The sequence below is a fragment of the Musa acuminata genome, chromosome BXJ1-8 (assembly GCF_036884655.1).
Source record: "Musa acuminata AAA Group cultivar baxijiao chromosome BXJ1-8, Cavendish_Baxijiao_AAA, whole genome shotgun sequence".
In the NCBI taxonomy this organism is placed as follows: domain Eukaryota; kingdom Viridiplantae; phylum Streptophyta; class Magnoliopsida; order Zingiberales; family Musaceae; genus Musa; species Musa acuminata.
This window is the reverse complement of record NC_088334.1, coordinates 45,005,749-45,023,321: the sequence shown is the minus strand read 5'-3', so window position 1 is coordinate 45,023,321 and position 17,573 is coordinate 45,005,749. Positions and strand designations below refer to the sequence as shown.

At 39.0% G+C, this 17,573-nt stretch overlaps 1 protein-coding gene and 1 long non-coding RNA gene across 2 annotated transcripts; one reads left to right on the top strand and one right to left on the bottom strand.

The window, feature by feature from the left end:
• Positions 1 to 5,205: 5,205 nt before the first annotated feature.
• LOC135588130 (DEAD-box ATP-dependent RNA helicase 22-like) lies at positions 5,206 to 11,523 on the bottom strand. Its single transcript, XM_065080107.1, has 8 exons — positions 11,089 to 11,523; positions 9,741 to 10,031; positions 9,072 to 9,194; positions 8,238 to 8,677; positions 7,225 to 7,552; positions 6,491 to 6,643; positions 6,085 to 6,136; positions 5,206 to 5,493 (listed from the first exon to the last, which is right to left on the bottom strand). Exons 1-8 carry the CDS (start codon positions 11,440 to 11,442, stop codon positions 5,453 to 5,455), a joined length of 1,782 nt encoding a protein of 593 aa, XP_064936179.1. The 5' UTR covers positions 11,443 to 11,523; the 3' UTR covers positions 5,206 to 5,452.
• A 215-nt stretch (positions 11,524 to 11,738) lies between these two features.
• LOC135588129 (uncharacterized) lies at positions 11,739 to 14,936 on the top strand. Its single transcript, XR_010476117.1, has 2 exons — positions 11,739 to 11,860; positions 11,957 to 14,936. It is a non-coding gene; the product is annotated as an uncharacterized LOC135588129 (long non-coding RNA).
• Positions 14,937 to 17,573: the final 2,637 nt, after the last annotated feature.

Sequence of the window (17,573 nt, the reverse complement as noted above, 5' to 3'; positions counted from 1 at the left end):
ATGAAATTTAAAGAGTTACGCTAGATCACATATTTCAAAAATTACTCACCTTAAATTCATATAAAAATAAAAATAAAAATGATACCAAACATAGTATCATCTTACTTTAGTAATTATGAAGAAGTTTAAAAAGATTTAATAAAAATTAAATCAGTTATATACTCGATGATCATCGATTCAATAAAAAATATCTTATTTAAAAATTTATTCATCCTAAAATTATAAAAAAATTTAAAATAATATTAAATATCTTAGAATCATGTGTTAGTAGTCATAAAGAAATTTGAATTGATTTGATCAAGATAACTTAGTTACATTCGATCAAATATTTATACTCGAGTCACACTCATATTATACTTACTCATAGATTCAACAAAATTTGATACGATTCGATTCGCATCGATCAGAAATAGATCGATTCGAAAGTATTATTTTTTTTAAAAAATAATTTTTTTGATAAAATTTAAATAACATAAAAAAAAATTTTCGGTGATAAATTACCCATTTTTTTGCCCCCTCTTTTTCCCCCCTGCAAGAACACGATACAAACCGCTGTAGGCTGCCAGTGATCTCTACTTGCCTTGTGGTACTACTCCTCTTCTGTAGCTACTGCTTTGGGATTTGGAGCATAGCACATGCCCACCCTTTTGGCTGCCCCCGTCGAACACCACTGTGTCTCTTTCCCATTCTCATCATCCCATCACCGCACCCGACACAATCCAATCTCTCTATCTCTCTCTCTCTCTCTCCGTTTAACGAAGAAGAAGACGGTAACTTCGGCCACCATTTCCCCTGGCCATGCCTGGGAAAAGATGATGTACCTTTGGCCACATCCTCCCTGGGAATAACTATAATAGAAGATGGGGAGCTACATGGGCCTCATGATGGTCCTCCGCGTGATCATGAGAAGCGAGAAAGATGGGGCGGCTGTACCACCAGCTATCACCACCACCTTCCCTTCTCTCTTCCTTCTCCTCGCCCCTGGGCTCAACATCAATTATGGCCCTCCCACCAACATCATCACCCGTCTCTTCTGCTCGCTTTGGGCAGTCATCATCATTACTTTCCCGTCGTTTCGGTAGGAGTGGGAGGTCATGTGAAGCCTAAAAGCAAGAGGGAGGAGGCGGAGGAGAGAGGAGATGGCCTTGTGGTGGGGGGAAGCTCCGCTGTCTTCACGCCAAGGAAAGCACATCGATCTCCCTCTTCTGTACTTGCGTTGGGGAATCAAGCGTCTCGGTCCGATCCTTTCAGCTTTTAGCTACGATTGTGTAAAAGAACAGGCACTACTAGACTTGCTTTGCTAAGCTTCTTCTTCCATGCATGTCTTACTTTGTCGGTGCATGTTGCCGTGTGACGGGATTTGATCCTTAAATGTGTGTTTCTGCTCATGTATCTTTCGTTTTCCTTTTCCTATCGATTTCCTACGAATCTAAGACAGCTTAAAATTCTTCCATCTGCCCTAAATAGTTTCTTACCATCTCGCTAGGGTTGTGATATCCCGATAAGCCTCTCTTTCCTTGCCCTCACTCTTTGCTTCCTTCGCACGGTCGCCCAGATGAGATCCCCGCCAGCCCATGGAGTGGATCTGATCTATCAAAACAGGTTGACTGGAACTGTGGAAACGTATGTTCTTGAGGCATGGCAAGATCCAAGTCCACTTCTTGGTTGGTCTCAGCATAAGGACCTCGTAAGCTGTTGCTGCATAATTATGGCAGTCACATCCATCTGGATGTAGTAATTAGATTCATCGTGTAGGTTCGAGAAATAGTAGGAGGATCAAATGCTTGCTTGTGTTCACAATGCAATCATTGTGCAAGGAATACAAGACAAGGGAAACTATACGCCTCAGTTCTTTCTGCAGAATTGATCAGTCATTTGATTCGATCATAGGTACTGTCTTAAAGGTTCAATGCTTGTTGAGTTCTTTTAGGTACTAACTAGCTAACTTGCAATTAGGTTATCTTTAGAGTGATAAGATCTAAGTCTTATCTCTTTCCTCATTTAATTTGCTGATCATACATATGATGGTCAACATGCTACTGGTGTACATTATCAATCAATCACTAAATTACTTATGCAATCATCTTTTTGTCTATGGATGTCGGTTTCTCATCATCATCATCATCATCATCATCTTTGTATGTGGAGCTTTCGGAAACAGTTTGTGGGCAAATTTTGCAGTGACTATAATGCTTGCTTATGAATTCATTATGGATAATAGTATGTCAATGGACCATTATGCTGAGGTAAACAGTCTTGATGCTATATTTTCTGGATTCATGTTCCTTTGATGATGTGTATACTTTGTTGGAAGGCTGTTCGAGCTTCAAAGTGACAAGTTCTTCTAGAATTTGGAAAGGTTATTGGTAGAATAAATCTGTTTTCATGATCAAAAGACTGAACTCTTTTAACAGTTGCCTGAGTGTTGAAATGAGATAAATCCTACAGCATGTCATATCATTTTCATGTCTTATGCAGACAGACACTTATCACTTACAAATGTCAAGTGGAAGGTGTAGCAGTGTCTATCAATGTCAAATATATATATATATATATATATATATATATATATGCATATGGAATGAGAAAAACATGGACTTGTCTGGTCATATTTATCTGTCTGCATCTTATTATCATAGGATATACTTGTATGATTACTTCTAGCTGATCCTAAGACTCAGGAAATCAGCATGGTTGGTCGAAAAGATTTTTCGTATACGAAATAGCGATTATGAAGGATCCAGTGATTTTTTTTGCTTAATTCTAAGAACAATAATGTGGGGAAGACAGTGATGAACTCAACTCTGATCTCACCAGCTGTGCACACTCTTTTCCTGTATAGGTTTGCTGGAGTCGATACTTATCATCCTAAAGGCTTAGTGTTTAGAAACACCATCATCGTATGAGGTGGAGAAGAACTCTTTCTGTATAGAACAGGAATAACACAGGCACAGAATAAACTGAGAATATTGTTACACACTTTCCTTTCTCAAAAATAGTATGCATAGTTCATCATATGTGTTGGTTTTGATGTATTATGATTATTCTACTTTGTCAGGCCCCTTCTACCATGTAATCATTAAGGCCTTTCTTTCTCTTGGGGAATTCATCACTTGCCTATCAAACAAGTAGGAAGTGGACAAATAAATCATTTGTTGTTGTTAACCATCCAAATCTGCTGTCATGTTCCAGTTCACTTCTTCAAGGTCCATAACCTTATCTCTTGTCATTTTCCTAACATATATATATATCTCAAACATCAAGCTAGTTGAATAGTAAGGATCATAACCTTATTATCTGCAAGCAAATTCTTCCTGAGGGAAGTTACAGGTGAAGATTGGAGGAGAATATAGCTTATAGAAATCAAATCTCAACTGGATTTACTTGAGCTTGGATCTTGTTTGAAGTACTACCATCTGCCTTCTCCAGTGTCTCTCTTCCAAGAATGTTGATTGCATTGAATTAGGAGCTTAGGGTTGCTAAAGATTCCAATAGGGTGTTTGGTAGATCCATGTGATGCCACTTATTGCTGCTAGTTGATGGGAGATTGACAATGTGATGGATAATAGCATTTTGTATTATTCACTTCTTTAAGATGATGTCTATTATCTTAGTTTTAATTATGGCATGCTTTTTCACATATGGTGTAAGAGCCACAAAATTGTAGGAAAAACACTTGGTTTTTTTTTCCCCCTTAAAATAATGAATGGTTAATATAATATAATTAAAGAAATGATGTGCATTTGGTTCTAACATTCTTTACTTGTGTCTATTGAATATATAATCAAATGCAGCTTTTACTATGTAAAAAATAATTATAATATCTCTTTGGATTTATTAGAGAAAACCTTAAGAGCTCCTCAAAATTCCTAAAAGTTTCACATAATCTTTTTTCCTTTCATCCAAAGACTGCTGAAATGTAAAATCTTGCTTATAAATAAACTTTGCCAATGGCCAAGATTTCATGCAAGTAAAATGATTATTAATTTAATAAATTCAAAAGTAAATGTTAGTCTTAAAGGGGAGAAACATGATTAGACACTATAAAAGAAGAGCTTATGGATCATTCATAAAATTGCTACATTGCTTGGGACGTATCATTTAATTGATGGTTATAAGTTTTAGTCTTTTCCCCTTAGATTGTATAAACATGGAGAAATTTCCTTAAAGATAGATAAATAAGAAAATAGGGGAATATTGGAGACATTGGTGTGGAGGTTTTGGAATTGTGGAGTGATTTCTTTTTCTAGGATTAAATTGCTACATTTTGGGTACATTGGTATGAACTCAACATGAGTTTGAGAAGAAATTTAGTAGAATATTGCTAGCACATGAGGAGGGAAAGACTCAAATAATATTAATTACTGCATCCAACATAAGACACAGAATGAAATAAATGATGTCTTAAGAGTATACGTTTGATGGAATAATTTTTTTATTTTTTTAAAAATAAAAATATTCATAATATTTTTATGCGACGAGTTAACCTTATCATTATTGATATTTAAATATTCATATTATTTTTATGCGCATAATAATATTTAAATGATATTACTTTGGTTTGGAGTTTCAATAAACAGTCAAATGATAGGTCACTGATAAAGATTAATTATTATGACTTATATGCAGTTTTTGTATATGATAAAACTATGCTTATGCTCAACTTGAAGATAGAAGGATAATTATAAAATAATTATTCATTTTGTAATATTATATATATGTATATATACATATATACAGATAACATATAAATTTATATATACATATACATATAAAAATATATATATGTATATATATATATATATGTATACATATACATACATACATATATACACATATACATATATAATTTCAATCACAAAAATCATTTTGGTAATAACATCATCCCATTTTGCTATGCCTAATAATTTTACGTACTTAAAATATTAAATTTAGTGAATTAGATATACTTGGAAAAGATTAAGCTATCGGATCGAAGTATACATAAAACATTAGTCTCATTGATGATGTATCAAACCCGATAAATTTTCTAAAAATGACTAAGACCTTATTGTTTGATGTTATGGATCGAGTTCTATCTACACTTGTAATATACAAAAAAAATAATATCGTATTATGAAATTTGCCCCCTGAAAACATTTCTCTTTCAAGAATTCATATACAATAACAAAACCAATTGTTCCTCGAGAAGAACTATCAAACATGTAAATCTTCAACAACTGTACCTCTTCCAGAAAAGAATCACTAGGCAAGATTCTTGCCATGGCAGAGCCTACTAGCCAGGCATACATTAATGACTTTTGTTTCTCTAGATATATCAAAACGATACATGGAGATGTAAAGCTTGTTGAACATGGATAATGCTGATTTACAAACATATTACATGGCTGTGGTTCCAAATAAAATTACTACTGTCTTGCATGATTCTTTTGTTCCAAAATCTCGATCTACATTATACTGAAGCCAAAGATGCACCTTCAGATGTATTTCGACCTGTAAATAGTCAGCAGATAGAAATGGTTAACTGCAAAGATCTAATACTTAAAAGAAATGATTATTTCGTACACATCATGTATGCAACAAAGTCTACAGTCGGAGAGCTTAGAAGAGCCAGAATAGTTCTTAATAATTGTTGACCAGACGCTTGGCTATTGCCAATTTTACAAAGTGCTGATAACACAATGATGGTTTATGATCATGGTATTCATACTGGCCGGTATGATAAGAAAACACAAGTTAGCAACCATGAGGTTTTATAGATTGGATTAACATTGATGTGAATCTTACTGCAGAGAGAAAGGTAACACAGTGACAAACAGAATGCTCTTTACATCATTCTCAAGCAAGAAAGCATTTTGTGCAAAAAAATAAAGTAGTTAACTACATACAGGTATGACAGATATATCATCCACATGAACTTTGGGTATACATGATATGTTATGGTCTTGTTAAAAACGAGTGGCACAGAAAAATGCTAATCATGATTATATAACTGTCATGCCTGTCAAGTGTAATTATAGAAATAGACATGGAGGAAATGAATCAAAAGAAGCCAAGAAAGAAAAGCTTGTACTTGCAGCATACCTCTTTTCTTAAGTTTATTTCTGAAGCTCCTTTTCCTGCTAAATGCATTCTCCTGTATGGGAAAATCAGGGGTCAATAACATTAGAAGCTAAGAAACATCACCAACTTTTCATGTGGCTTAGTCTAATTTGCTAAATCATAACATCTCATGCAACTTATTCTATTTTGCTTAATCAACATGTTGCCATTTTAGCAATATTGTTGCAAGTTGATAAGAAATAGTGTTATGGATTATAGTGGTATAACAAGCTCAAGTGATTCGAGCCAAAAAGACTAATTCTGACATTACAAACATTTCATGCAGTTGTCCTGATTCACTATTAAAACATGCTGCTACTTTGCAAGAATATGGCAATGTCACATATTGGCTCGGTCCTGATGAAACATAACTTGAATCGGAACGTACCACAGGCTCGCCCGTCCTCTCTGCCTGACGAACAGCACATACAAGATCTTGATTTGATCTGGTATAAAGACTTGTAACAGTTCCAAACTGACCAGCTCTGGCTGTGCGCCCAACCCTATGCAGAAAATCTACAGCAGAGGTTGCAAACTCTGCCTAACATTGGGAAACAAAAGGAATACATTTAGTTGTCAAATGTGGTTAAGGCTTATGGAACGATAGCAAAGATAACAAGTAAATCTTGCCCAAATTGTCTTCACCTATACTTTTTCATCATAAGCAATATACCCTGCCTGGAGCTAAACTCCATATAATGATGCATGTTAGTATGAATAATTGTTACCATGAGCAAAGTGCTAGTTCATAACATATCATATGTTATCATAAGTGAATCGCCAACATGGATAAAGAACTGGTACTAAATAACATAGAATACTATATGGTCTGTCTTGTGCCAATAGGACATTTATCATCCTTTGAGATTCAAAAGTGAAAAACATGCCTTATAGTTAGCTTCTTTTAAATGCAAAAGACACAAATATTTTTCTGCATTTATATTTAATCAGGAAACATGTAACAATGTGGTACGGACCATCATGGTACAACTCAGTATAGTATGTATAGACTGTAACTGAGACTTCATTTCTTGATTGCCACAACAAAAGGTTTCAACATAATTGGCCTAAAGATAAATTAAATATAAGCATACTTATTTATTTTAACATTCATTTAAATACCTGAATGACATGTGAAACATTTGGTATGTCAAGACCACGAGACGCAGCATCAGTGCAGACAAATATACCACCATTTTTGCGGAAACGGTTCAAATTACTTGTTCGTTCCTCCAAAGAGCCTTCCCGGTGGTACAAAATGCATACAAGACCAACTCTTTCCAATATCTTTGCCACTGATTGAACAGCATCAACAGTATTAGCAAAGACCATGGTTCTACTTGCATCGACTTGAGAATCTGGAGCTTTACATCTATAACCATAGTTCACTGCATCTAGAAGAGCATCAACTTGTGTATCAGGTGTTACTTCTATCCATCTCTGCTCCAACCTGAAAAACAATCACAAAAAATATAGCAAAAGCATTATTATAGAATTACAAGTGAGCATCCTACAAAAAGTTGATTGCAAAATTCACCTTGCATAAATTAATTGGGATACAGTGTTGAGGGCTGTGAACCCTGCAGAGTTCTTTTCCCTCAGAAGTTACTTGCATCTGAACACTATGTCATTCTTAAATAGCAACAGTGCAACACTTATGACTGCTAAGAGTTTCATAAGGTAGCTACTAGCCCAATCAATTCCATGAAAGATACTTAATTACTGGTTCCAGGACCATTCTGCCCAGTGGCTGCCTCCATCATGTGGCCGGCAAAGATGTATTGCCTTATATCCGCCGACCAGTTGATGTAAAGGATGTGTTTCTGTACCAGGCCAGTGGACAGCATAATCCAGTTGTATGTACAAATCACATATATAATACTGTTTGTGGGCTAGATCTAGTCATTGCTCTTCATTGGATGTCAATATGTACTGGTATTCCAGTTAGCAAAACAACCTTAAAAACCAACTGATAGGTACCTATCAAAGCACAAATTTCTCCCAGGATTTACAAAAAATCAGAGCATGGTCTATTCGAAGTTTTAAGACTTCTAAAACAGTTAAAGAAGAAGCTTTGTCTACAGACTGTAAGGGCATAACAACAACAATTAATAAATCAAGAAGAAGATGCAGACCTAGGATTGTGCCGATGGAGGAAACTTCCACTGACACAAATGGCATCAGGAAACATTCGTTTCAGCACTCCACCAGCAGTTCTCTTGCCACTACTAGGAAGTGTGGCAGCAACAAAAACATACTGCTTGCTGCGTGTATAAATCTTCCTAACCCTCTTCCAGTCCTTCACACTGGTGTTCAACTCTTCTGACTCACTTTCCAAACCTTCGTCATCAATGCAGTTGTCACCATCTTCCTCATCATTATTAAGAAGCTGCTTATAGTTGTCATCATCAGATTTTAATTCCATATTACACTTGTTGTCTTCATCAATCACAGACTCTTTTGCAGAATCTTGCATCTTGGACACTAGTTTTTCTTCAAAACGTAACATGTTAATGAGACGGATAACTTGGTTTTGAAAACTTCCACAAAGAAGCATATCTGCTTCATCAAACACCTATATTTGACAAGGATAGGCATATTAAATTTTACCTAGAAAAATGAAAATTTTATATTTTAAGCTATCACAAATAATGATGGTAAAAAAAACACAGGTACATGATATTGTATGACATAAAATTACTCTCGAAACCTAGTGTCATTTAATATAAAATTACACAGGTATATCAGTAAAAAAACCCATTAAAACATTTAATATAAGCAATGAATCGATATTGCCATCATGTCATGAACATTCATTTACTAAAAGCATAAGACATAAAAAAGAACATAACCAGTTTCCAGTTTCCTTTTTTTAACAAAAAGCAAATTGTCACGAAAGAAATTAACCTAGCAAAAAAACAACCTTCACTTCTAGCTCATAAAAATAAGTTTCAGAGAGATGAATGTACCACAGATTTGATATTCTGTAAGAAATTAGCACGCCGTTTTTTCTCAGGGTCAAATTCAAACAAGTAATTTAAAAGAGCAACTGGAGTGGAGACAAGAATATCTGGGTGAGCAACTGGCCATCCCTGCATTCAAAATTTGGGAACTGTCAAAATTAAAAGAGCAATACAAGATGTTTCATCATTCAAAGACATATCACATAAAAATCTGAGTTAGGTATCATGTGGAACTGTTCAAGTCAGAGTCAAACAGGTAATTTAAAAGAACAACTGGATTGAATAAAAAAAAAAAATCTGGCTGAGCAACTGGCCATTCCTGCAGTTACCATTTGAGAACTGCCAAAATTAGAACAACAATGCAAGATCATCATCACTCATAACTCTAAGTCAGCTATGTAAAAGTGTGGAGCAGGTTTTGCAGGACGAGTTGGATTTATGCAACCTGTATGCAGCTTCCACAGAGTTTAAGTTGCTGCTATATTAAGTAGCTTTAGACAAACAAAAGAAAAGGCCTAAAGTTGTTGATTAAAAATCCATCCAGTGAATAGTAAGAACTAAAAAAGTTATGGGGAACTGCTGAATGGTGATCGATAAATCACTAACTGACATCAGCCAAATAACTTACATAATCAAAACTCAAAAGCAATATAGATGGGAAAAAAAAACACTTACCCTTCGTCCACAAACTGCAGCAACTTTGACGAGTGATTCACCTGAATCATCCAGTAGATTATTAGCCATGTCAGCTACTTGCTCACATAGCATCACGTTAGGGCACAGGACCAGATAAGTCTTTTTATGTTTTTCAGGATTTCCTTTAGAAACATCAGTTCCTTTATTGGGATCCAAATTTCTGCATAGCTTCTCAATCAATGGAACCAAGTAGCCATGTGTTTTGCCGCTACCTGTCTCTGCAGCGATGATCACATCTTTCCCTGTAAGAATATGAGGAATACAAGCAGCCTGAAACGAAAACCATATATGAACTTCAATATACACACCCAGTGGAATTAATCTTTTCACTACAAATCATACTAAATATGGAAATATGTAAGGTGCAGTAATGCAGTTTGAATAATTAACTTGAGCACCACAAGTGGAATGGCATTTTCAGATATGTGACCACAATAATGTATACTTCAATCTAGCATAGAAAGAAAGAAGAGAAGAAAAGGAGGGGATGAGACAGAGTTGCATGCATCTGCAAAATTGAGGAACAAAAGAAATCCTTCAGCAGAACACGATATTAATTAACATCTATACTTTCTTGATGTTTGAAGACATTTAAAGCCTTCTACAATTGTATTTCTAGATAGCTGCTGTATAACGAGGATTATTTGCACCAAAAGAAAGGCACAAACTCTCCCAACTTAGTGTCTCTCTGCAAAACAGAACATTGTCTGCAAAACAGTTCTCTGCAAAACTCTCCCAATCAGTGATTTTTCACAAAAAAGGTAGAATTGCATTGACGTTTTGTATGCTAAAAATGCAGTTAAATTGCTTATTGCTCGATATCTGGTGTATAACTAGGATTATTTGCTCCAAAAGGAAGGCACAACCTCCCTCGACTTGGTAATTCTCTCTGCAAAGAAAAACATAGTTTGAAGCCAACCCAGTCAGCGATTTTTCACACAAATGTGTTCTATGGACTGGTCATCTAAGAATCCCCACTAAATAGAAGTTCTCTAAGAATCAGAAAGACTGCATTTCTTTCCCCTCTCAGTTCACTGGAGAGACTGCAAATGCCTCCCACTCAACCTACATCTTTCTTCTTTTCTTAATTCATCGCATAAAATATCTCAACTCCGATCACCCAGGTATATCAAGATTCTGCGTCCAAGACACAACAGAAGGCCAAGTATCTTAGACAAATATCAGGTCCAACAGTATCTGTTTTTCTCAGGTCGATCCTGATCCTTCCTAACCTAATGCGATCTCTTCTACGCATTTATTCAAACATATAGATACTATACCGTTGCTACTCAAACTATAGATAGAGAAAGCACGGGACGGCGGGAACCTGGACGAGGGAGGGCCTGAGCAGCGAGGCCTTGGCGAGAACATGGCTGAGGTGGTCGGAGATCCCCAGGGACTTCCAAGAGACACCCTCTCCCGCGAAGAAGTAGCTGCCGTTGCCGTCGCCGTCGCCGCCGCCACCACTCCATTCCGCCGCCGGTTCCTCCGCGACCTTCGTGGCGACAGAGTAAGTCCTGGTCCTTCCGACGGGCTTTAGCCGTGGCCACGGCGCGGAGATTGAGGCGCGAGGCGAGGACTGCGATGGCCTGGGCGCAAGGAAGAGGAGGCAGAGAGGGTGGCGAGACGACAGCGCGGCACGGAAGCAATGGAGAAGAGGAGGTTGACGAACAGGATGCATCGTTGCGTTCGCCGGTGGCTCTTCGTCTACGCAGGATGAGAGCACCCCATGGCGCACGCAGGCTCGTCAAGAACGCACAGTTTAGAGATTACACCTCACGAAACCCTACCCTTATCGGATCTAAAACAAGGATCCATAAAGCAGCAAGCAACGAGATCCACACTTTTCGGATCCTCACGCTCCTACCATCCGCTCTGTGTCTAAGGATTGCAATGGGCCCAAATGTGGGACCGAGATTTCACCCAGTAAAATAAAAGGTACCGATGGAATAGTATCGAAAGTATTTTTGACGCGGAACGCAAATCTTACGAAGCCCGCAAGCGCGTCTCGTAACCTCCCTCCGCCACTGTTCGTCGATCGCCAGTTTCGTCTCCCGGAGATTGCGATCCTCTTCGCGAGCCTGCGGTCGGGCTCTCAGGTTTTTTTCCTCCCTACCTCTAATAGTCTCCTTGAATCGTTCCATACTCCGATTTCATCATCTTTCATCTCTTCTTTTTGTGGTTACTGATGCCAGAAGAAGCATCACCGTCGAGCTCGCGAGAAGGCGGTGGCTGTCCCCTCTCTCTCTGACTGCTCTCATCACGATTTTTAAATTATGAATAAATGAGAGATGAATTAAGGTTTGCTTGTTGATTTTAGGGAAAAGGAACCATTTTTGCGGCTAATGGTATGATTTTTGAGCTCTGCAACTAATTTTGTCGTCGGCCAATTGATGTTGCTGTTCTGATCGTTCTTCGGTTCTTGTATCCTCCTTCGGCTATTAGTTTTTAGCGCCTCTTTAATTCATGATTACCCTGGATCCTGAATCTTCGCAATTCCTTCATTCATTCACCGTAGAAATATAGTCCTGTTCCTGGGTAACTAAAAACGTTGAGGGCAGGTGTTTTGAGTAACGGGTAGATGGGATTTGCTCATTTTCTCTTCACTACAAGAATTTGATGTGGTGATTGTTCATGTTGGCATCAGAAGTGGTAATATCCAAGATTGTTGTGCTCATATCAACCACTTATGATCTATGAATGAATGCTACGAATTCGTTTCCTTTTTTCTTATATGATATATTGATATGCTGCAGTGCAGATGGAAGATATGGATTGGTGGTTGTGCTCCTTTTGAGTTTGGAAATGCTCATCCTTTCGTTGAAATCATTCTCTTGTTTTGAAGGAGACAAATAGGACTATCTTACTTTGTGCTAAATTGGCTGTCCTGACATGCTTTTAAACAAAGAGGTTAACAAAAAATTTTCTTTAAATAGCTTATGAGACACAAATATGGACTCGAACCTGCAACTTATGACTTGTGCAACAATACACTAACGAGTAAGATATTTCTACTAATATGCTCACATGAAGCTTGCTAAAGGCATATTGCTTGATTTTTTGAATGAGGTTTTACTGCTTCCACAAGGACTTAAAGTTTCATTTACCCAGAGGTGATGAGCTTCCATCAGGGGTACTATCTTATGAGAGTATATGTCATTGGTAACAAGCTCTGGTGGTTGACTGATCAAGATGATGTCAACATTAGTTTTTATCCATTTATTTGCATCTCTGCTTGATGGTAATGGCAGGGCACATCATTTTTACTTAGTCATTTGTGTCAGCACACTGGTCAGCCTTTCACCACAATGGTAATAGAGTATATGATATAGCTAATAAGAATGTGGTTGACCGATCAGGATTATGCCAACATGATATTTTCACCCATTTTTAATATTTATGGTAGTATCTGGGCATATTATTTTTATTTAGTCATGAGTTTTGGTAGAGTGATTAGCCTTTCACCTTTTTCTTCCTCAGGAAAATCCAGAAGAAGTAGATCAGCTTTTGCACAACACTTGGTTCGAAATGCATGCAGCAGTGTGGTCAGGTTGGCATTCACCAAAATCTCAGAAACACTTCTGCAAGCACACAACAGTTAGGATTTGGTTCAGACAGTGCGCAAAATAGTGGCACCTCATTCCTTTCTCTGGCTAAGGGAAGTAAGAGGCTGAGAAGTTATTACCATTTGGAGCCTATCAAGCGAGATCAAGGCACAGAGCAAGTCAAGCAAGATCGGGGAACAGAAACCATCAAAGAAGAGCATTCTGATAGACCTGATGATGATGATTCCGTTACCTTTGTGTTTGACAACATAAAAACAGAGATTGTTTAAATAACAGAAATAGATGGTTCAGATAGTGTGCAAAATAGTGGCACCTCATTCCTTTCTCATGCCAAGGAAAGTAAGAGGCTGAGAAGTGATTACCATTTGGAGCTTATCAAGTGAGATCAAGGCACAGAGCCTGTAAAGCAAGATCAGGGAGCAGAAACCATCAAGTAAGAGTATTCTGGTAAACCTGATGATGGTTGATTCCATTACCTTTATGTTTGACAACAGACAGGCAGAGAGTGGCAAAATGCAGAAAGAGGTGGGGTTGTCAGCGATGAAGGGGTTGAGAAGTTGGTGAATCTAATGCAACTTGGTAAAACTGAAAAAATAGATTTGTTTGGTCAGATAATGCTTGCGAATGTCGTTACAGCCACTGATAGGTTTGATTGCCTTGGTCAGTTCTCGCAGCTTAAGGGAGTGCTTGTCATGGATGATTGGCTCCAGGAGGTGCATAAAGGAAAGAGTGGTGATGGTGGTAGTCCCAGAGGAAGTGATGAAGTAGTCGAGGATTTTCTGTCATCTTTGCTTTGTGCAGTTGAAAAGTTGCCTGTAAACCTAAATGCTCTGCAGATTTGTAACATTGTTAAGTCGGTGAATAATTTGTGCAGTCACAATAATATGTAGATCCAGAGGAAAGCTAGGAGTCTTGTTTGGCACTTGGAAGAAACAGGTTGAAGCTGAAATGCCAAAAATTGATGCGAATTCTGCCAGGCAGCCTGTTTCAGGGCCAGTCAAACCAGGTTATTCTTATGTTACTGAAGGAATTAAGAAACAAACGCACTGGATCAACTAGAACATCAGCATGCAAACCTCTGCCTGGTAAACCTGCAACATGAGATATTTACTATGAAGTCAATTTTACCTGCAAAGTTGCTGCTGCTAGTGTGTGTTCAGAGTTGCCTACCATAACAGTTTAGGATGAGAAGAGCAGTGTTCCAAATCAGTCTAAAAACAATAGCCAATTTTGTTCTACTGATCAAGGTTATCACAGGTGGAAAAAGCATCACAATTTGCACAAACATGTGAAAAACCATTTGATATGCATGTTGGTGATCATGGAATGTTGCCGCAAACTGATTGTTAGGATTCATAACCCTGGGCTTTGCCAAAGCCCTGTACATAGTGCCAGTGGCTGCTCTTTTGAGGACCCAGTGGTTACAGGCAGTAAGTAGATCATAATGATTATAAATTGAAGGAAGAAGTTGCCATTCTTGATGAAGAAACAACAGAAATGTTGAGGAAACTGGTAAGGTTGCAGACCCTACTAAAACTGCCAGTTCATCTTCTCCAAATGAAAATGGAGTTCCGTTGACTGAATTGAGTACAAGAATTGCTTTTAGTTCTATGCATGTCTTGAACCTTCAGCTGTTGAAGATAATATGGGGTTGAATCTACTTGCTGCCATGGAAGCTGAAGATGACTGACTCAAGATCTGGGCCGTAAGTTTACACGATCCGACGGCCTACATCAAGTCTGACCGATCTGGGTCAATCCCACAAATGGGCTCTAATAGTGGAATTATAAAGTGAAAGTATTAATAAATCTCTGAATATTATTAGGATTCAATACATCAATCGAACAAAAATATATGAAAAAAGCTTCTGTTTTTTCATCGATCGGCGTCTAATTATACAAAAGTGATTATGGTTGATTGAGGGAAGAAAAAGAAGAACAAGTGTTCTTATATTTTCTATTTCCTATTAATCAATACAAGTACTCTTAGAAGCCATCCACAATTTAGTCAACCCAGATATCGCGAGAGTTGATTGATTCACACCAAAAACATACGCCAACGATGTAATAATACACCAACTAATATATATAGTTATAGTTATATATATATGTAGATGGATGGATATATCATGGCGTGTACAACTTGGAAAGAGCCCTCAAGAGCTGCACCTGCAACCTCAGCCGGAGGATGTAGTCGGCCGTGTGCAGGAGAAGCTGCTCGGCGGGCAGCTGCCTCCCGCCGGGCACAAGCCGACGCAGCTCCCTCACCTTCCGCCGCAGCGAACCGCCTACGGCGAACCTCCCTTTCCCTCGATGGCTGAGGCGGGGTCCGCCGCAGCTCGTCGCTCCACCGAGTTTAGGGAGCTCGTCGCGGCTCCCTCTGGCCGCCTCTTGCCGTCGCCGCCCGTCCATCTCAGGTAGCTGGTGGCGAGCACTGCGATCTGGGGGAGTTTATAGAGGAAGAGATAGGGATGTGTGTAGGAGAGAGAGAAGAGGCAGAAAGAGAGAGTCCGAATGGACGAAAATTCTAAGCATGGGAGACTCTTGTCGCCTAGCCGGAATGGGCCCCGCGACGAAGGACTCCACGTCACATCATGTGCACGTGTGTGACAGCTCCAACACGTCTAGGACAGCGTGTGAGATGTTACCATACACGGGGGGAAAGAAAGAGAGAGAGAGAGAGAGAGAGAGACTTCAGTCGGGTGCATGCACAACAACGTGAGTCCTCGTAGTCCTCGAAGGCTCGCTCGCACGTGGGGACCCGTACTCACGGCCGTAGGATCTCCAATGGACCGCCACTCCACGTTAATGGGTTTGCACGAAAATTGACGGTACACGGCGCTGGAGTCCAGCGGACCGCCCTTGAAAGCTTGCCTGCCTGCATGCATGCATGCATGTCTTCTTTGACGTTCCGGTTGTAAGCAGCTGTCATACCTAACGCCTCCATTATTAGCCTGCAACAGAGGGGATGGGATTCATGATCTTTATGACTGCAGCAAACCGTCCGAACCCTTGCAACTCCACGTATTTATGTTTGCAGTAAAAGAATACAATACTAAAACCACAGTGTGACTGACGATAGATATTGATTCTACATAGTTTGACAACATGTTCTGTTGCTAAATAATGCTCGCTACAATGCAGACTATATCGGAAGAGTTGAAAGATTGTGATGGCAATCATTTATATGTATATATAAATGTAGAAATATATTGAGCAGGTGGAAGCATAATGGTGCACACGTGTCTCCACATGTTGTGGGGTGTATACGACATGTAGGTGGTGGGAGCCACTCATTCAAGGGGAGGGGAGCATCAATTATATCTTGGCCTACAGCTGCAGATACATATCCTGCATGTTCATGTTTAAGCTGCGACTGGCAAATGAGAGCATGGATCACAAGCTCATAATTGTTTTGTGGTTCTCCAACCAGCTTATCTTACTCTCCTCCTCCTCATCATCATCATCATCTAATCCTGCTTCAGATTCTTTCATGAACATTAAATTAAAAACTAATTCTTGCTGCCAGTGAAGAATTTTGCTGCTACATTTAGACTTCTCGTTTGACAAAGCTGATTTCAGTTTGACTCCAAACATTCTTTCGCATTGGATTCTAGGGTTTAGTTGGCAAGAATTTCTTGGTCTCTCTCTCTCTCTCTCTCTCCTCTTTTAGTCTCTGGTAGAAATGTTGACGATGCATAAAGATCCTAACAGTGCTTAGACTGAGTTCTCAAACCTGAGAAACTATCAGAAGGACATCCAGACAGCAGATGAGTGCAAACTGGGCGATTGCTGCAGTGGCGAACTGTATTGGAATGAGATACTTGAGGACGCAAAGAGCCAAATGGGCATGAATCAACAGTACTCTACACCCTTGGTTTCCTAGGTTTCTTTGGGAAGAAGGCAGCCTCAGAGAGAGAGAGAGAGAGAGAGAAGTGGGTGGGCACAGTGAGCTGTGTGCATGTGGGAGGTGGGGTTTCGGAGTTAGCATGGCCCCCTTCTCCCTCTTATCAGTATCAGAAACGGGATGGGTCTCATGGAGAGAGAAAGAATTCATGTGCTTCCATGTGCGCCCCGTCCCGTTCTAACCCTAGACAACAGCTAAGCAAGAAAAAGCCAAGTCCATCACTGCTCTCTCCCTCTCCCTCTCTGCGATGGACCGTGCTTTGCCATGGACAACCAGCTCTCTCCTCTCTCTAGTTCACTCTCCCATACACCATCTTCTCGACAAAGTTGGCCATGTCTCC

Coding starts and splice junctions, on each gene's coding strand:
- LOC135588130 (XM_065080107.1), bottom strand. CDS start 11,442: ATGCATCCTGTTCGTCAACCTCCTCTTCTCCATTGCTTCCGTGCCGCG. Junction 8,678..9,071: donor TACAGAATATCAAATCTGTG/GTACATTCATCT, acceptor TGTCAAATATAG/GTGTTTGATGAAGCAGATAT. Junction 7,553..8,237: donor CTCCATCGGCACAATCCTAG/GTCTGCATCTTC, acceptor ATTGTTTTTCAG/GTTGGAGCAGAGATGGATAG.